Raw genomic sequence first — 19,131 nt, 5'->3', positions numbered from 1 at the left:
CTTTTAACAAGGCTTTGTAAGATAAAAATATTCCTGTGATATCCATTACATCTAAAATTATGGAAAGAACCAGACAGGCCAAATATCAGCTTTACAAGCTATAGATCTTTATTGTCTGAAATAAAATGGATAACTGCAAAAATTTTTTTTGTTTGATAGATACCAGTAAGCTTCATAGATTGTCTGTTAGGTTGACACAATAAATGTTGCTCCTATTTAAAATATTTATCGTGAAAGAACTGAATGATCATACAGCCAAAAAGAAGAGATGTTCTTGCTGTGTTGCATTACAACACTTAAGACTTACATAGGTTGTCAGAGGTTATGTTTGGCCAGTGCTACATGCTTGTGAAAGGCATAGAGTGAATCCCAAGTTATTACAGTTGTTAAAGGCTGCAGTGAACAAGACCTTGAGCTGTTTTGAAAAGCAACATGTAACTCAAGGTCAAGTACACTGAGCTGCTGTTTGCCAAAGGTCTCATCTCTGCTCTCCAAGAGGAATGCATGCACTCTCAACAGTACAACGCCACCATGTCAACAGTATGAAACGAAACATGCAATGTATATTAAAGGGAAATGAGACTTTTTCACCCCCTATTTGTCTTTTTAGAAATTAAGGTCCTTTCTGAGTAGAAATGTTTTCAAATTACAGTTGAAAATTCACCTCTTTCTATTATTTGTCATTTAAATTGTGTCATATAGTGAGAGTACTTATATCACTTCCCTCCCTTCTCCCACAATACTTGAGATATAGGAAAAATTGAAGATAAAAAAATTTAAAATGTTTTGTTGAAAATATTATTCAGTGAAAGGAACTTTACTTTCCAAGTTTCACTCTTTGTTTAAATTAAAATATATGAAATACAAGCTCCTAGAAGGTTTCATTAGATCTGGAACTCAACTGTACTGAGTATTCTGAAGTTCAGAAATGATGAAGCACAATTTGCATCATGCTTTTCATTTGCTTACCCCAATTGTTTGGTACCCTTTTCTACATGACTTTTTATAGAACATTAAAGCTCTGTTAGCAAACTCATCAATAATGTTTCTGTCATGGATGACCTTGGCAATCTTTTGCCAGGAAAACTACATGAATAGTTTCTACTCATGCAAGCTAGATATAATTTCAAATAAGGTTCTTTTGTAATTCAAAAACCATTGGGAATTCTCCTCGCAGAATGTTTCATTTAAAAGGCCAGATTTAATTCAAAGATACGCATTGGCTCAACATATACAGAAGATCTAACAAATTATATTGACTCTTAGGAGAGAATTTCACCTGTAGATACAAAAGTCTGCCAATGGACTTCCTAAAGATACTCAAAGCAAGTAGTATGATAGTGCATAAGGCCACCAAATAAACTGGAAGAATAGAAAATTCATCCATAGTTCTGGAAATGTACAACTGGCTCTGGCTCAAGCAATACAAAAGATAAGAAAAATTCTCTTCAACTTCTAGTGCTGTTGTCATGGTGTATATAAACCCACGCCAGGCAAGGACAGAAGATTTTATATTTGATTAAGACTGAAAGACCAACCCTGGCGTAGTGTATCAGCAGGATAAGGGGTTCATGCTCACAGTACCCTCATATAGGGAGCTGCCATATTTGGCTTAATAGTAAAGACACTAGGGAGAAGCACTGAGGACTGAGCAATGAGTGAGGATCTGGTGTTCTAGGCTTTATTTCTGCAGCCTGCAAGCGGTAAAATATAGGGAGAAGAGGGCATTCGGGATGTTCCGTGGAAGGCAGCTGTGGCTTTCACGTTTCCAGAATAGAGATTATTTTGTGCCTAGAACCAAATTGTGCATCATCTGTACCCTCTGTTGAGTGTAATGAGATCTGAGTTCAGTAAGATTTTCATTTAAAAAGTATAAAGCACATTCGTGTTAATGTATGTTACAGTAACACAAGTTAAAGTTACTAAAAATTACTAGACCTCTCTAAATGAGCTTTCTTCCTCTACAGTGAAACAGATTCAATAGATACTGACAATTTGTAAATTGACAGCTCAAAGAATAATATCCTTCTGAAGGCAAAATCCAAACATTAGACTAACAAATAAGAATTTTATCATTAATTTCAGCACATTTACTGAGAAGTTTTAGACAGGTGATGCAATTCCAGTGTTCCATGTCAGAATACCCTGACATTGACCTATTTATAGAAACAGGTACAAAACATCATAGAACATTAAAATATTTTGAAGAGGAAAAAAAAGAAAAATATAAAAAAAACCAGGTAACTGGACATACTTTCTGGCTGAATACAAATGTATAACTTGAGTGACTAAATCAGCTCCAGCAGCTTTCTCTGCCTGAATTCCCTTCACTATCACTTCAGGGCCACGTTTGTACTTAATATTTCTGTTATAAGAGTTTGAACTTTTCTCAAGTGTTTGAGCAGAAGAACCTAAATTCTCAACTAAATGTAAAGCTTTGCATGATACATAGCTGAGGATTCAAAGAAAACACTGGCTTATTTTAAAAATGAAAAAGTTGGCCTACGCACCCAAACACTAGGATGTTTTAGTTGTTTTCTCTCTGATCTGCAAAGCTAGGATGGAATTCTAATGAGAAAGTATTTCTCTGCTGAGACTTTAAAAGCTTCTTGTTTACGGGAGCATGGAAGCAAAGTTGTTCAAAGGATTGAAGTACCTTCACCTATGGTCTTTGCCATAAACTGTAGATGGGGAGGAATACAAATATATGAGGAGAAAGGGAAAGAAAAAGTTTATCACCATGTAAAGCAAGCTTTATTATATTTTAAAGAAAATTTCTGTTCAGCTCAATTTGGTAAATCAATAGCAGTACTGTGGCATTTTGATTTTGATTTCTTTTAAAAACTAAATATAGTTTTAAGACCACTTTGAGTATGACTGAATGTGTATCCTATTTACCTTAAACATGAGAAAAAAAGCTTGTGAAGTCTGATCCCAAACAGGCAGCCACAAAGATCACTGGAGCTGTAATGGCTCTTTCTTCTTCCTGGACTTTTATCACACTGAATTGCCAGACCATGGAAAAATATATAAATCAACTAAATAATTCACTATTCTAGAATTTTCTGTTTAATTTTAATTTAGAGTTATGGTTCACTTATTTTCATTTATCTTTCACTGTTGTTTTGTTCAGGTGGTGCCTTGGGATGCCAAAATCGGTGTGTATGATATGGCTGAGTAAGGTATATGTCCATGCTTACAGTCTGTGTTTTATATCTGGAGTACAAGATTCCTTTAAAATTACAGATGTATGAAATTCAGACTACTGACAACAGCATGTCTGACGAGTTGTGTTCTTGATTCACCATTATATGACAGTGAGACATCAGTTGGGAAAACAAATCAATAATTCTTGAAGTGCTCTTTAAGGTTACCAGACCACAGTTTATTTCTGACAGGATATTTAGAAGATGTTATCATAAAAATAAGTGTCAGAAGTCTCAAAAATAAAATTATCTTTAGGGATTATTCTGTACAATACTCATAGGTATTTTAGCTTTTATTAAGGCAAAATTGCAGACATTTTTTTCTAGCCTGCAAATAACCTCATGCATGGTCAAAGTCAATTATTAAAAGGCTCAAGAGCTGACCACTCTAAACTCAATTCAGGTCACATAGGATAGTCTGTCACTAAAGTTGTATAAAGAATTATTTTACAAGAAGGTAAAAAAAAATTTCAAATGTAATTAATCAAGAAATTAATTTAATATTAAGAACAATCTTTCTCTGACTGTTATGTCACTTCACTATTTTTCACATTTTTCAATTAAACCTGCAAAATAAAAAGATATCAGATTTGGAATTTAAATTATTTTTGCTATCAAAACATAATTCACCCGCTCACAACCAACTGATAAGACTTTTTTAACCTTCTTTTTTCTACATCTGACAATATTTCCAAGACCTCTCACATTTCCAATAAATCCACAGCTGCTTCTTGACCTTCACTTCCATTGAAATTAGTGAGACCTGAGGGAAATGAACCTTGCAGGATAGCTTCCCCCTAGAAGCACAGATCATAATAAATAAAGTTACCTGTAGTATTCTATTGATATAGAAGCTTGTAAATAATTAATTTTTAAAAGAAAGTAGTGAAAAGATTCTCTTTTGTCAGTTGAAAATCCTCATATCACATGGGCTATGTAAATCACAGCTATGTAAGTGAAGAGCAAAGAAATGTGCAGAGCTAATCCATCTCCATGCATATTCCCTTATGCTGTGTACAGCTTCTTTGTATAACACATTGTATGCAAGCAAGCTGAAGGAAAACACATGTACAATAAGTCTTCGGATTTATTAAATTTTACTATAACCATTGAATATTACCATAGCACATAAAAGCAGTTCTAATATTCATGGCAAAAATCCTCACACAGACTGTCTTTTTCTTCCTTCTTCACTCTCTCCACTTGAGTACATTATTTCTGCAAAGAGGCAATTATTTTATTGTGTTGACGATGAACCACAATCCAGGAATACCATTCAGCAGCTTCCAAAAAGACAGTCTGTGAGGAGGAGACTATTCCAACATATATGAAAGCTCCAGAACTGCTCTCACATTCATCTCCACCACTACATGACATCTGCTGGGAGGAAGCTAAGCATTCAGTTTTTTCCCATGCAATTTAAGGCTTTCTCATTTCCATTCTTTTCTGCTTATTTCAAACCTGTTATTCAAGTTTTAATTATCTTCAATTATCCCCTAGGTTTTTTTGTGCATGGTCTATTCCTCTGTTTATGTAATTACCATGGCCAGAATATCCATAATATTATATAAGATTTTAGTTTAACCTTATAAATCCCAGTGGGAAATACAGACCTTCCAGAGGTCCCCCCGAGGACCTTCGCTGTGTGTCTAGGTCAGCAATTCTACAGCTACAAACACAGTACATGAATAAGTGTTGTAAATCAAGTCATTTTGTTGAGAAGAAACCCCTGACCCCTTCTGGTTTGTATGCTACTCTTCTCCTTGAGTTTGGCCACAGTAAGATTTTGTTTGTTGTCTTTTAGCTTTGTTACAACAGACGCAATAAAACTGTGAACCCTGTGCTGCAAAAAACAATTTAGACATGACATGCTTTTCCTGTCCCGAATGCCCCAGGCTTGGGTCAAATGGGAAATGTTATTTTTGAGAATCTGGCAAAATGTATTTTGTTTGTTTGTTCTACAAAGGTAAAGAATCAATAACAACAAGAATGAAAAAGGTCAGACCAGCCTCCTTCATGTCATCATGCCAACAAGAAGGTCAGCATACCAAAAGTCTAGAGAAAATTAAGCAAGAAGATATCAACTTGTGGAGTAGAAGGCAAAAAAATCATACACAGAGCTGATATGAAAGATGCTAAAGACAATGCAATGTTTCCCTCTTGACTTTAGTTTAAGCATAAATATCATTGTAGAGACAGGAAAGTCATGGGGGAGGAGAGTGGGTTGGTTTTTGGTTTTTTGTTTGATTGGTCTGTTTTTTTACAGACGTGCATTTGCATACATGCACACACATACAGTTAAAAAGCAAATATATGACAGGTCTCTAATACTGCTGAAAACTAAAGACAGAAGCATAAACATATCCCAATAGTATACACCCATAAGATACATACACCTAAACTTTAATGAAAACCCTGCTGTGCCTAGCATACATTAACAGAGATACTGTAAAGTGAATGTATCCCGACTATATAAAGACTGTACCTTATTACAGTGCAAAAATATCCACCATGCAATTCAATCTTTAAAAAATTTGTATTTGTATTTTATACTGAGCTTCAACGGTGTACTTCAAACTTGTAAGAGAAAAGCCTCCTATGAATCATCCATCTTCATAAACAATAATTGTTGGTAAAATGCACAGGAATATTACTATGCCAAAGCTGTAAGTATGTGAAAGTAGTCAGAGCACATGGTGCAAATTCTTTCCCAACAGAGCCTCTTGCTGAAGCAGTGCTGCAAACCAAATAGTTGCTATATAGTAATAAACCCAAGTTACTTAATGAACTGTTTCACTGCAAAGGTATTTTAATGTAAGATTGGTTATAAAACATTATTGACATTCAGATTTGTGCAGTCATAGACTAAACCCAATGTAAATTTCAGCAGTCTTAGCATTTTAAAGAATTTAAGATCCTTCATATGTCAGCTTTCCAACTCCCTGTTGAAACAATTTCCTTCCTTGCAACGACAACTCTGTGGAGCATTTCCAGTTATGTTTATATAATGTCTATCTTCAGGTTATTATAAAACATGTGAACTTAAGAGTAGGCAGAAATATTTGTATGTTATATGAAGATATGTTGATACCATCTTTATGAACTTAACAGGGAGTTTTCTTCTTCCTTAGAAAAATATATCCTGCTATTTTATATGCTGAATATCTTCATGAATCTGACTGTGAAATGGTGTCTAAATTGTTGTAGCCCAAAAATGGGACAAAATCTCAGAAATGTTGTTTAACTAGACCCCACTGTATGAATTAATACGTCTGATCACAACTTGGAAACAAATTGCACGAGTGATCAGCATCCTCTTTGTTATTCAAGATTGACCTCCAATCTCCTACCAGGGCATCCTTATCCATCTACCTTTGTCCGCTAGAGAATAACCACATGCATAGCAATGGGTGCAATGGAACATTTAGAAAAAGCACAAGGGAATCACTAGCATTCATGTGCCTGGAAGAACTTTTACAGATACATCTGCCTTAGAGTTTTATTAAAGTGCAGTTCTGAAGTAGATCCCAAGTTGTAGCCAGTTTTCATTCTTTGATTTATACCACAAAGCAACTCCTGAATGCAAACTCTACATTTTTTAGATGAAACTAGATCTAAAAATGCTCTTCAGAAGTGCACTTTCCATGCTCCAACTGATAATGGGCATCCAGACCATGGCAGGAGAGTAAAGCTTGCCTAGATAACTTCCCCAAAACTCACACAGTCTTAATATGTGGCATCAGCAATGATTGCCTCACTCAACAAATACACTTATATTATGTCAACTGTTTCCTACCAGGGATAAAGAGCACATCCTTTCTTGATGGAAGCCATGTTCCACCCACTTTGTATCTTTTTTTTTTTTTTTTTTTAAAAAGCAAACTCAGCTCCTATTTTAGCCTATGTCCACAAAAAGATCAATTAAATAGAGTGAGTATCCTGTGAAGAAGTCAAAGTTTTTCTTTAATTTGCTGGCCTTAACACTTGAACTGAACTGGAAAAAGGAATAGTGACAGGGATTAATTTGTAGTCTGTGCTGATTTTGGCTGGGATAGAGTTAATTTTCTTCATAATAGCTGGTATGGGGCTATGTTTTGAATTTGTGCTGAAAACGGTGCTGATAATGCAGAGATGGTTTCGTTATTGCTGAATAGTGCTTACACAGTGTCAAGATCTTTTCTGCTTCTCATCCCACACCACCAGTGAGTAGGCTGGGGGTACACAAGAAGATGGGAGGGGACACAGCTGGGACAGCTGACCTCAACTGACCAAAGGGATATTCCATACCATATGATATCATGATCAGCATTTAAAGCTGGGGGAAGAAGAAGGAAGGAGGGGACATTCGGAGTGATGGTGTTTGTCTTCCCAAGTAACCTTTACACATGATGGAGCCCTGCTTTCCTGGAGATGGCTGAACACCTTGTTTTGCTTTGCTTGTGTGCGCGGCTTTTGCTTTACCTTGGGATGCCAAAATCAGTGCGTATGATATGGCTGAGTAAGGCATATGTCCATGCTAAACTGTCTTTATCTGAACCCACATGTTTTCTCACTTTTACTCTTCCGATTCTCTCCCCCATCCCACCAGGGTGGGGAGTGAGCAAGTGGTTGTGTGGCGCTTAGTTGCTGGCTGGGATTAAACCATGACATAGTCTCAACTCATTTTTATGACAAGAGCCTTTACGATAAAGCAGGGAGACCACAGGCTTCACTTGATATAATCTGACATAATTTTTATAAAGCGATTATACACAACATCAGAGATTGAATAATTTACTAGTGAAATAAAGAAGGAAAGTTATTACTCAAAATTGAAAAAATTAAGGAAACAAAACCTCTAGCATTTCTTAGATTTGTCTGCAATAATTTAGTGTGAGAATGCTGCACTAATACAAGACTTTCTATATGAGTAAAAAATATTGACGTTAGAAGAGTGGAAACAACGTATTCTTAACTGATTTTATGAACAGTGACATTATGATGAAAAGAGTAAAACCATAATGTATTTAAAAACAAGCAAGAACATCCTACATCTCCTTTAGCATCCCTCTAGAAACTTCCCTCTTGAACTTACTTGTGGTGCAGTTGTTGAACTCTATGTCATCGATTGCTGCTCCTCCTCCTAGGTCTCTGGTACGAATGCCTTCAAAGATAACTTCAAAATTCCTCAGTTTCCCCAAGTGTAACTCGACTTTGTTCCACTCATCACCATGGCTTCCTGATTCACTCCATATTTTCACAATCCCATCATCAGTCTGAAGTTTGAATAAATTGTATATAGTAAGATACATGTAAGTATGGATTATCAAATACCAGTTTTTTTAAAAAAAACCCAAACAAACAGAGAGAAGACTGGAAGACACCCTTCAATTTTTTCAAGAAATGGTAAACATATGCTTTGCTATGATAATAGAAGTAGCGAGATGAGATGATTATCATACAAATCACAAAAACATCAATAGTAGATGGAGTCTCAGTACAGAAATTACTATGTGTATGATTGAACTCCAAAACAGTCCATTTTGGTAGAGTTGTATTTAATTTTATATAATACTGAGATTCATTCTTTGTGTTTGGAATATATTACTGATGCAAGATTAGTCTACCATTTTAAAATTAGGGTGTCAGATAGGTATAATCTTTAAAAAGTTGTGACAATGGTAATACAAGGGAGGAAAATAATAAATATAAGATAATCGTATGTTTATTATGGTTTATTTGAAGGTAAATATGAGTATTCTGACTTTCAAATATGCTAATATGTTTTAAAGCTTTTCTTTAAAAGTCCAATCATATCACCTAACTAGTGAGTCAGCAGCAAACATGTGTCATTTTTTAATAGTAGTGTTAGAATGCAGATGCACCAGTTTCATTTGCTGTGAATGGATGATACACATATATGATGCCACCGAAAGTAAATATTTGCAGAAATTTTGTATATGTTCAAATTTATTTTTTTTATGACTATGTAACTAATCATAGAAATTGTAAATGAGAAATTTTTTGCTAGTCTTTTCTTATCAAAACCCACAGCTAATAAAAGCACTGTGCAATGCATCAAACAGCTAAATGTAATGCATAACAAAGATTCTAAGAAAGTAGTACATGCACGAGCAAAATCTAAGGAAAACAGAGGCGATGGTAAAAATAGGCAGGGAAGGAAATTAATTACATTTCTTTATACATGATGAACCTGTTAGATCAGATTTATGTTAATGAGATTGTGTTATGCATATTTATGATGAGAAAATGAATCTTGGTGCTTTAGATATTGTATTCTGAATAGGAAAGTGCAGCCAAGCATGCACAAAAGTATTATATTAGTTGTTTCTGAAGCAGGGAACTCACAGAATTGTTGATATCTTTTAGAAGGAGGTCTTTAGACCTACCAAAACATAGAGATACTGAAGCATGGCTTCACAATGCTCTTCTGGAACATCATCATTAACTGTAAAGCAGTTAGTTGAAAACAGTGACAACTTTACTTTAAATTGCTAAATAGGAAAGAAAACACAGGGAAGTGTCACCATAACTGCATATAAAGTCATAGATATTCAGCTGAACATGTCTATTGCTACACACTACTAGTGGTGTTGTACCAGTGGTGATAGCAGCCTTTTATGTCACGAATCATAGAATCATAGATTCTCTCAAGTTGGAAGGGACACATGAGGATCATCAAATCCAACTCCCTGCTCCTCGCAGGACCACCTAAAACGAAACCATATGACTAAGCTCAGAAGCTCCTTGAACTCTGACAGGCTTTGTGCCGTGACCACTTCCCTGGGGAGGCTGTTCCTGTGACCGACCACCCTCTCAGTGAAGAAGCCCCTTTCAGACCCATAATCAATGCAATTAAGGGGGACTGGAATCAGAATGAGTGCAAGACCCTTTCTAAAACTTCCACTTACATTTCAACCTGGAAACACAGTGTAGAGAACTCTATACTAACACTGAGCTCAAAAAGAGTAGATATGGTAATCGAAGCTGATTTTAAGAGTGGTTAGACAGTTTGGCAAATCTGTCTTAACTTTACTCATTCCTGTTCATCAAATATTTAGTCAACAATTTAACTTAATTATTTCAGAAACTAGACAATATCTATTCCATCAATTCTGATATTTTTGCATAACCTCCAGAAGAGTGTTACATATTATTAGAGTAACTGGTTTAGTCTGCAAACATCTTCCATGTAACTATGACATGAATAAAACAGATGGCTATGATGAGTTGCATTCAGCTTTAAGGTCTCCAACATGGAATATGAAAACAAAACTTAGAAGAGAAACACTTTTTAATATTTAATCCATATGTTGTATCTGGAACCTCTTCTGACTGCCCTTGAGAATTCTTTGGAATGGGAAAACTTCCAAAACATTATTTGTAAGAAATTACTTATTAGTTTTACAAAAGTAGCTCTGTGCTGTGTATTAGTGGTGAATTTAGGAGACTTAAGATGAAGTGAATAATAATGATACTAAATGATAAGGGAATTCCTTTAATTTCATGCATTTAAGTGAGATAGAAAAATTCAAAACTTGTATCTATCCCAACATTAAGCTCCAAATCTACAAAAAAATTACATGTGTTTAAGTTTGGATGTATGGAAGTCAGTAGAGCTTCTTAAAATATACAGAGATAAACATTTATATAAATTCTGGAAATATTAAATGTAGCATAGTTAACCACAATATGAGCCTCATGTCTGCAGTTAGACTGATTTTAATTGATTTCACATTATATTTTATTACGTGACATTCTGTTCAGACTTATGTTACATTTACCACATTGATTTTTGAGTAAAGCATGTTGTGAGTAACAAGTAATACTGATCACATATTTATTTAGAAATACACACATAAAAATATTGCAGCAACCAATTTGTATATGGTATCATAGCCATAATATATCAAATCTTTATGCAGTTAAAGGAACTGGGCATTTTTTTTTCATGTGAGACACTGAAGTACTCCTTGCTAGGAAGATTTTTTTTCAGATAGAAACTTTACAACAGAAATGGCAGTCTCCTTGCACTTCACAAATTCTTGAATACGAGTACGTGAATAAAACACGGAAGAGAGACATTTCTTTTCCTGTCTGGGTTCAACTGTAGCAGTTCCTGTACAACAGCAGCCTTTCATAAAGGTTGATTTTTCACTGGTCAGCTACCGCTTTACATAACAAAATGAAAAGCAACCTCATCCCCTGCATAACAGCATGAAAGCTGTTCTAATCCAGAGTGAAGAGTCCCTTCAAAAATACAAGCCCTCCACATTGTCTGCATGAAATAGCAAAGGAAGAGGTGTGAAAGGGAGAGACAAGCAGGAAGCTTGATTCTCCTCCTCTCCTCAGGCCCAGACAGTGGAGCTGGTTTGTCTAAGGGGTGTAAGTTATACACTTCTTCTGGATACATACTTGACATGAGAGGATCATACCAAGATTTGCAGATTCCATTTCATGAATTATTGTTTTGTTTTCTTCATTCTCCAGCCCTTTAATCTGTCTGGTGCTTTGGCATTTCATATCTTTGGAATGTGTTTGCTTCTAAAACAAACATAAATATGGCCTGAGGGAGAAAAAATGTTTGTGCTTTGGCGTGTCTATTGCATCCAGAAATCCTTTGATCTTTTTCACTTTCATATAAATGCATCAATGTAAAAGATATGTAAAAGAGGTATATATGACCGTCAGAAGAAATGCATCTCAGCGTAGAGGAGACTGGAGGCCACATTGACACCTTTCCTTCTGTTTTTATGAGGCTATTCTTTTACTGACACATACTGTTACTGAGTGTCTAGATTGCTCTTCAACCTGGGCTGGTGGCAAAAGGTGCAGTCTAAGTCTATGCTCTAAGAAACTGATAAAAGATGGTTACGTTGCCTGGCGGGGGTGGTGATTATGCTGGCTGTTGGACAGGGTGAAAATCCCATTTTCCAGTTACCCTGCAGCAGTCTAGCTGCATGTGGTCCTTTACCAAAAAAAAAAAAAAAAAAAAAGCACCCCTCTTCTGCATTGTAAGCATCATACCATAGGTTCCACATATCCTTCTTTGCTATACTTACTTGCATGTATTCCCAGTCTCTCTTTTCCTCACACCAACACTTTTGTATCAAAGACACACTATTATGTCCATTACATTTGTCTTGGCCTTCCTTCCAGTTCAGATTTGTTCACCTCACACTCTACCTTACATTCCCAAAATAATATCATCATCCAGTTTCCCATCTGCATCCTCTTACTGCCTGCATTTCTACTCCAGCTAAGCAGAATGATAGATAAGATATTTTCATCATTTAAACCACCAGTCTACCACCCTCAGCCAAAGAGGGTATTCCAAAGTAACATGAAAAAATAGCATCCAAAAACCAGCATATGCGAAAGGAAAAATCCTTATCTTTCCAAACTAAAGGCTAAATTGTAGTTCTGAACTATGAGATGATTATAATTTTTGTATATTACATATATGCAAGTCTTTGAAAGAGAAGAGAGAAGACAGGGTCTCAGATCTCACTGACACAGAATGCACATATAAAATATTTTTGCCCTAAAAACTTGGTCAAAGTCTATATTTTAGCAAGATATCTCATTTGGCAGCAAAATGCTAACAATTACACATCACTGCTAACACATGACAACAGTTTTTTTTCTGTTTAGAGTAAAATCTCATAATATCTCTTTAATATCTTTCTGTGGATGTCTCCCTCTGATGAGGGGAAAAATGGCTGAAATAACTTAATCTTTCTTCCTTATGTTTCCTTTTATGACTTGTCAACAGTTCCACAATCTGCATGCCACTCAAGCTTGTAACTTTATCAGTGTTAAAATCCTTCTGAATTATTATGTGGTCTATATTAATATTTTGTAAACTTTTTCTGCACAACATCGGAAATAACATCATAAATTAAAATTCAGAAGTTCTCATCATCTCTTAGGTGGAGGACTGCTAAAGCCTTCATCCAACTCTTGTTTTATGATTTACACAGACCATTCTCTAGACTATTTTGCCTCTTTGTGAAGTGATTTCACTTGTCTAGCTGAATCATATCTATAATACCAATATAAACAATTTTAAAGTGTCTTTTATACTATAGTCCCAGCTTTTTCTTTTATTCATTATCAAGAGAATCCTTCCTATGCTGATCTAACTCATGATACAGGAATCCACTGCTCATTTATTACCTATTCAAATGTACAGATCCATGTTTCCTCCTGAACCCCACCCCTCTTCTGGAAAAAGGACTCTGTAAATATTTCACCTTCTTTGCAAGTGAAGAAGTCTAGAAAAAAATCTTGCCAACAGTTAAGATGTGGATGCACTTCTGTGACTCTCAGCCATGATCAATAGCATTTCATAGCTTCTTTGAAAACCCAGTCATCAGTGTGTCCTTTCAAAAGTCCATCTTTGTATGTGTATACACCTATCACTATTTCAATTACAATACCTAACACTTAATTAGCACTTAAATAATTATTATTTCAGGAGGCAACAGTACAGCACCGAGGTTTCAATAAATATGCCAAGTATTATAATAATTCTTGTTCTTGGGATCTCAGATGTTTTTCTTATGCAAATACATAGGGAACCACTGGAACTTCCTAGAAGGAAAAGAGGTGCACAACGTCATCTCAACAGCAGGCAGAAGTTTCACTATGCAAACACCTTCATAGCTGCCAGCATAGTCCAAATGTTTCAATGGATCAAAAATGAAACAGACACGTTGCCCAGTTATATCTCCTAACAGACAAAAAGTTATTTTGGTATCAAACAAGCTCACCTGGTTAACATATATCTCTACCTATAGTAGAAAAGAGAGAAATTTAGTCCAATTTATCAGTAGTGTCCTCATCATAGGTCCGGATTGCAATAAGCTTATTTGTTCCATCCTAGAACAGTGGGAAGGGAGGGACCCAGCAGTCTCAATAGCCTTGATGATCACCTAATCTTGTTGCAGACAAACACAGTTAAAGAGGATTATTTGATGGTCATACACATAAGCTTTACAGGACAAGTGTACCACAGGCTACAGTAGAAGAACACCTGCTAGTTTATCATCTGTATTTCTACTTTGGACTTATTTGTTCATGGCATGTGGTCCACTATTTATTAGTGCAGGCTACTGTTGGGTAACAGCTCTGGAAAGTTCCTCAGAACATACCTTTTACAACATATTTTGTAATTCTGTACTTTATAATCCCCTAAATTCAACCTGAGAAATTCTAAAAGCCCAATGTTATTGACAGATCAGCTAACAAAGTTTCATTTCTTCCCCAAAACACACACCAACACCTAGAAGCAGATGTGAAAGAGAGTGTTTTCATTCAGGGCTCTGAAAAGTATTATTAATTGCATGTCACTGCCCTCTATGGGTTGAACATAGTCAAAGGTCACGCTGAGGTGATGATATTAAGGAAAACTTAACAGTAAACAGCATGTTTTTCCATTGACTTGAAGCAGTGGGTCCTGGTCTTCCACTATCCCATCCTGCCGAGTCATAAACACTCTCAGAAAATGGCAGAATTACTTCTAAGAAGACTGTAACCTGTTTAGATTGGTATGTCTGTACATCTAAATATATTGGAAAATTCCTATTTGTATTCAGAGGATTATCTACTTTCTGATAGTCTGAGGGGAATTATTTCTTAATGATTTCATTACATTGCAATTCAGAATCGTCTTCATACTTGTCTTCATCTGAAGAACTATCTAAAGTGTTTATAATCTCTCTTTGGAGAACTTCAGGGGTAAAGTATATCTTATGGGGCTCAATATCCTCATTAATTCACCTGGGGATACTAAGAATAAAGGAGAGGTGAGGATTTCTTTCTGTCTTAGAATTCCTTTTATCTTGTGGCCAATATATTTTTCCTATGCAGCAGAGACCACCATTATTCTCAAGGCTACATTTCTAAGAGAGTCGGAATGATATTAGGAAGTGAATCCAAACCATTCAAGAGGCATATGTAATTTTTTGTTACAAAATGTTTCAGAGAAACTACACTCTATGTCAGTAGAATACACTAGGTATTCCAGATGCAATTATAAAGGTTCCGCTATGAGACAATCTGCTTTGTTACGTCTGCAGTGAAACAGCAATGAAACCCAGATTTTGTTCTTGATCTGCACCTTTCTTTCTATTCATGTTCCGAGCTGCGCTCAAAATATTTCCCTGGTTCGTTTGCATCTGATATTTATTTCAGTGGAGCCACAGGAAATGAAGCTGAGCTTAGCAAATGGATGGAGGCAATGAAAACATTTGCTAAATATTTCTGGACTCTTCAAATCAAATATACTTGAGGGCTTTTGAATCAGAGACAGAATACTTTCAAATTATTTTCAGAAAGCATTAACTGTTTATTATTAATACCATGAAAAGACTTTTGAGATTCACTGTATCAAAAGGCTTCTCTTTCTGCAGCACCCTTCAGACTTTTGAGACAAGTCAAACTCTTTTTACATACTTTTTTAAACTGTTAGGAAAAAGCTTTTCTCCTCTGTTTTCAGGTTCCTTTGAAAACAGTATCTTCCTGGCAAGCTGTTATCATCCAGAATTTTTAAAACTGGATATGTGCTATGCAAAACACAGAAACATAGTATAGAACGAGCATAATGTGACTTTAACTGTCACTGCTTCTTTCTCTAGCTTTTGATGCATGTCAATCTTTCTGGTTTACAAGAGTATCTCAGGAGGGCAGTTTACTTTTCAGGCTATTTCTTCTTAGTTTAGAATCAAGCTTATTTTCATGGTGTGTAAATGAAGTTAACTAATAAACCTGGTTTTAATGAAGTTTTAATTTCCTTGATGTAGTATCATCATTAAAGCCTTTTGATGGCTGACAAAATAGTTTAAAGATGAATCAGAAATGAAGTTTAAAGATGAATTATATTCCTTCCCTGATTCCTCCTTTTACTCAACAAGGAGTGGAGTGCAGTCCTGCACTTTTACATGTACATCAAAGAAACAGGAGGTGGAAGAATCACAGCTTTTCCTCATTTGCCCATAATTTAAAGACATTTTCTATGAAGCTGTATTTCTCCAAATTACAGAACAGTGAATACCTTTGCTGACATTTCTAATATCAACTGTCTACTTATTTAGGTTTCATTGCTTGAGAGTGAGTCCTATTTTCAGAACGTTCTGAGCACCTTCTTTATAGATTTGGGCTGTTGCTACCTCAACATCGCATTACATGGAATACTTGCTTATTTTTAAAGATCTTGGTTCCTAGGATTAAGTCTTTCATATGGAGCTTGAAATAAACCCAACACATTAAAATGCAATAAAACTGAAGACTGTATAGCAGAATCTCTTAAAAGAAAAAGAGGTGATTATTGTGTCTCCTTCACCTAAAGTTATTTTCAAAGCACATGACAGATTCTATCTCTTTTTTAATTTCTCAGTGATTTTCTCTTAAAACTTAACTTCCTAAAAGAATATTGCTTAGATTATTTTAGAACAGTAACTTAACCCTACAGAATTTGACCTTATATTTTATTCAAGAAAAAAAGGTTTTATATCAGATAAATCCACATACAGTATAAAATTATTAAAATTATTTAAATGAGTAAAAGAACAAAGTCAAGTTGAGATTTGTTCACCCAAGATTTGAATTTTAAGTTCAATTTTTTCTTTCCTTTTTCCTCTTTTCTTCTTTTCTTTCTTCTCTCTTTTCTTCATGGTGACATGAAGAAAAATGAGAGAGACAATAATGACGTGAAGATGTGAGTTATGAATGAACATGTGTGTCCTCTGGCACACTGTCAATCATCAGGCTGATAACAATTCAATACAAACAGTTCAGTAGCACTTTATAACAGCACTAGTTACAATAACTCATCTCAGCTTTGACAAGTTACTTTATTTTAGAGAAAGACACATACTCTGTATGTTAAGTGTAAGGTTGCAAAACATGCAAACAAACCAAATAAAACATTCGTAGATGTTAATCATGTAGGAAGATCTGGGGACAGCAGTAGATATTTACTACTCTGCCCTTAGATACTGCTTTGAAAATTTGTCTCTCCTATTAAATAACCCACAGAGATTTGTGATTAAGATTACCATTGGAGTTAGAAAATGAATACTAATTATCTGAATGTTGAAGCTGTGCATTAAAATTGTAATTCAAAATTCTTAAGTCCACCTAGAATAGCTCTGAGAGAGACAAATAGAAACAATTTCAACGTAGGGAGAGATTTTAGACTCAAAATTCAGACTTTCCATCACTAAACTGAGGGATACATGCTACGGGATTCTGAAACATTCAGCAAATGGATGTAGCAAAAAAAGAAGAAAAAACAACGACAAAAAAGCAGAAAACAGAACTGCAAAAATCTACAGAGTAATGATCCCAAAAGATAGGAAAATGTTAGTGATGATTATACAACAGGGTGAGTTTTACTTTAGGGATATGCTGCTGAAAGTGATGAGCTTACTCAAGTTCCAGTGACTTCAATGAAGATTCATGATTCTCAGAACTGAAGAGAATACATTAAAAGTAAGTTTCTCTATGATTTTTCAGTTATATTTTGACAGGAACCAGAAATGTTATTTAATATGTCTCTGCCTTCTATGAAAACACTTGAAAAAGAAATATCAAGCTGCTCAAATGGTATCTTTAAGAAATTATTTGATCCAGGCAAAATGTATACTGCTTAAGTACATCAGTATGCATGAAAAATTAGCTTCACTTTTAAGGATAACTTACAAAATCACATAATGGCATTTTCACAGTGCATTTTAGAAAGAAGGAAAACAGCAAGATGAAACACTGATATTTCAGCCTTCAAGCCTTTTATCAGACAGTCTGCATGTATTAGTCTCAACAGGTTTTCATAATAAGAGTTAATGACAAAGCCCGTCCATCCATCCCTTTCATTTCCTCCTTTGTGCAAAGCATTATTTTCACTCTCTGAAACATCTTTTCCCCAATTTTCATTTCCAAAAGTAACATAATTGTAATAAAAGAATATACATTTCAGCAAGGAACATGCATTCTAATGAACAAATTTGATAAATAATCTTATACCATTGATGAAATTCCTATTTTAAAATGCACTAGTTTTGGAATTCTGGAATCTCATAATGAATCCTTCAGAGCATTAGAAGGCATGAACAGATCACCCTGTCATGAGTGCCAGCAGTTGAAATATTTCTAGGGGCTAAATGGTAACAGTCTTGGTTCTTAACTGCTGTAAGTTCTGAGTTGAGAAAAGCCAGTTTCAAAAACACTTTGATAAAAAGCAACTGATAATTCATCTGGAGAGAGGATTTTGTTTCAAGCAGGTAGGCATTTCAAGGAATGACAATTATGTTGCTCATTAGCAAATATGAAGTAATACTTTAAAAACTCTTATTTTGGAAAATAAATCTATACTGGGAAGGCAAGAATAATTTATTGGTTTTCTATGAATTATTCTGTGACTATTCTTAAAACTTTGATTTGTCCTGTCACAAATATTAAATCTACTGATTTCATTATAGCCAGCTTTCATTCATAACCAAGTAAACTCTTTCACTTCTTGTTTGCATCTTTCTACATTCCCATGATACTCCCCATCAGATATACTTTTATGTGCTTAGGCTCTTAAAATACATCTTCATTCTGTATGTTATCCTTACCAATTAGAACAGAGAAACAAAACTACTCCTCTTCGTAAAAGAGAATTGATTAAGTACCTTGTACTACTTCATCCTGTCATAATTTCCTAGCTATCCCAGCCCTCCTTTTTCCTCAAGTATAAAAATTTCTTCTTCATTTTCTAGCCTAATCCACCTTCATTTGATTTTGGGTTTTAGGTAGCTTAAGGGATACAATTGTGATTGCATGGGTTTCATTTTTCTTCCTTCAGTTCTACCACTAAGACTGAGTAACAATAAGCTTCAAAGCCATTTTATAACACTATCAGCATTTCAAGCAACTTAGT

General features: G+C 35.1%; 1 protein-coding gene across 1 annotated transcript in view; it reads right to left on the bottom strand.

The window, feature by feature from the left end:
• The window catches only part of MALRD1 (MAM and LDL receptor class A domain containing 1), a 288,915-nt gene that overhangs the window by 103,315 nt on the left and 166,469 nt on the right, over nucleotides 1-19,131 (bottom strand). Inside the window, exon 28 of the mRNA XM_074876823.1 lies at nucleotides 8,281-8,461. Coding sequence (XP_074732924.1) covers nucleotides 8,281-8,461 — 181 coding nt within the window. The remainder of the gene's footprint in view (nucleotides 1-8,280; nucleotides 8,462-19,131) is intronic.

This window comes from Strix uralensis, chromosome 1 (genome assembly GCF_047716275.1).
Source record: "Strix uralensis isolate ZFMK-TIS-50842 chromosome 1, bStrUra1, whole genome shotgun sequence".
Lineage (NCBI taxonomy): Eukaryota > Metazoa > Chordata > Aves > Strigiformes > Strigidae > Strix > Strix uralensis.
This window is presented reverse-complemented; position numbering and strand designations above follow the sequence as displayed.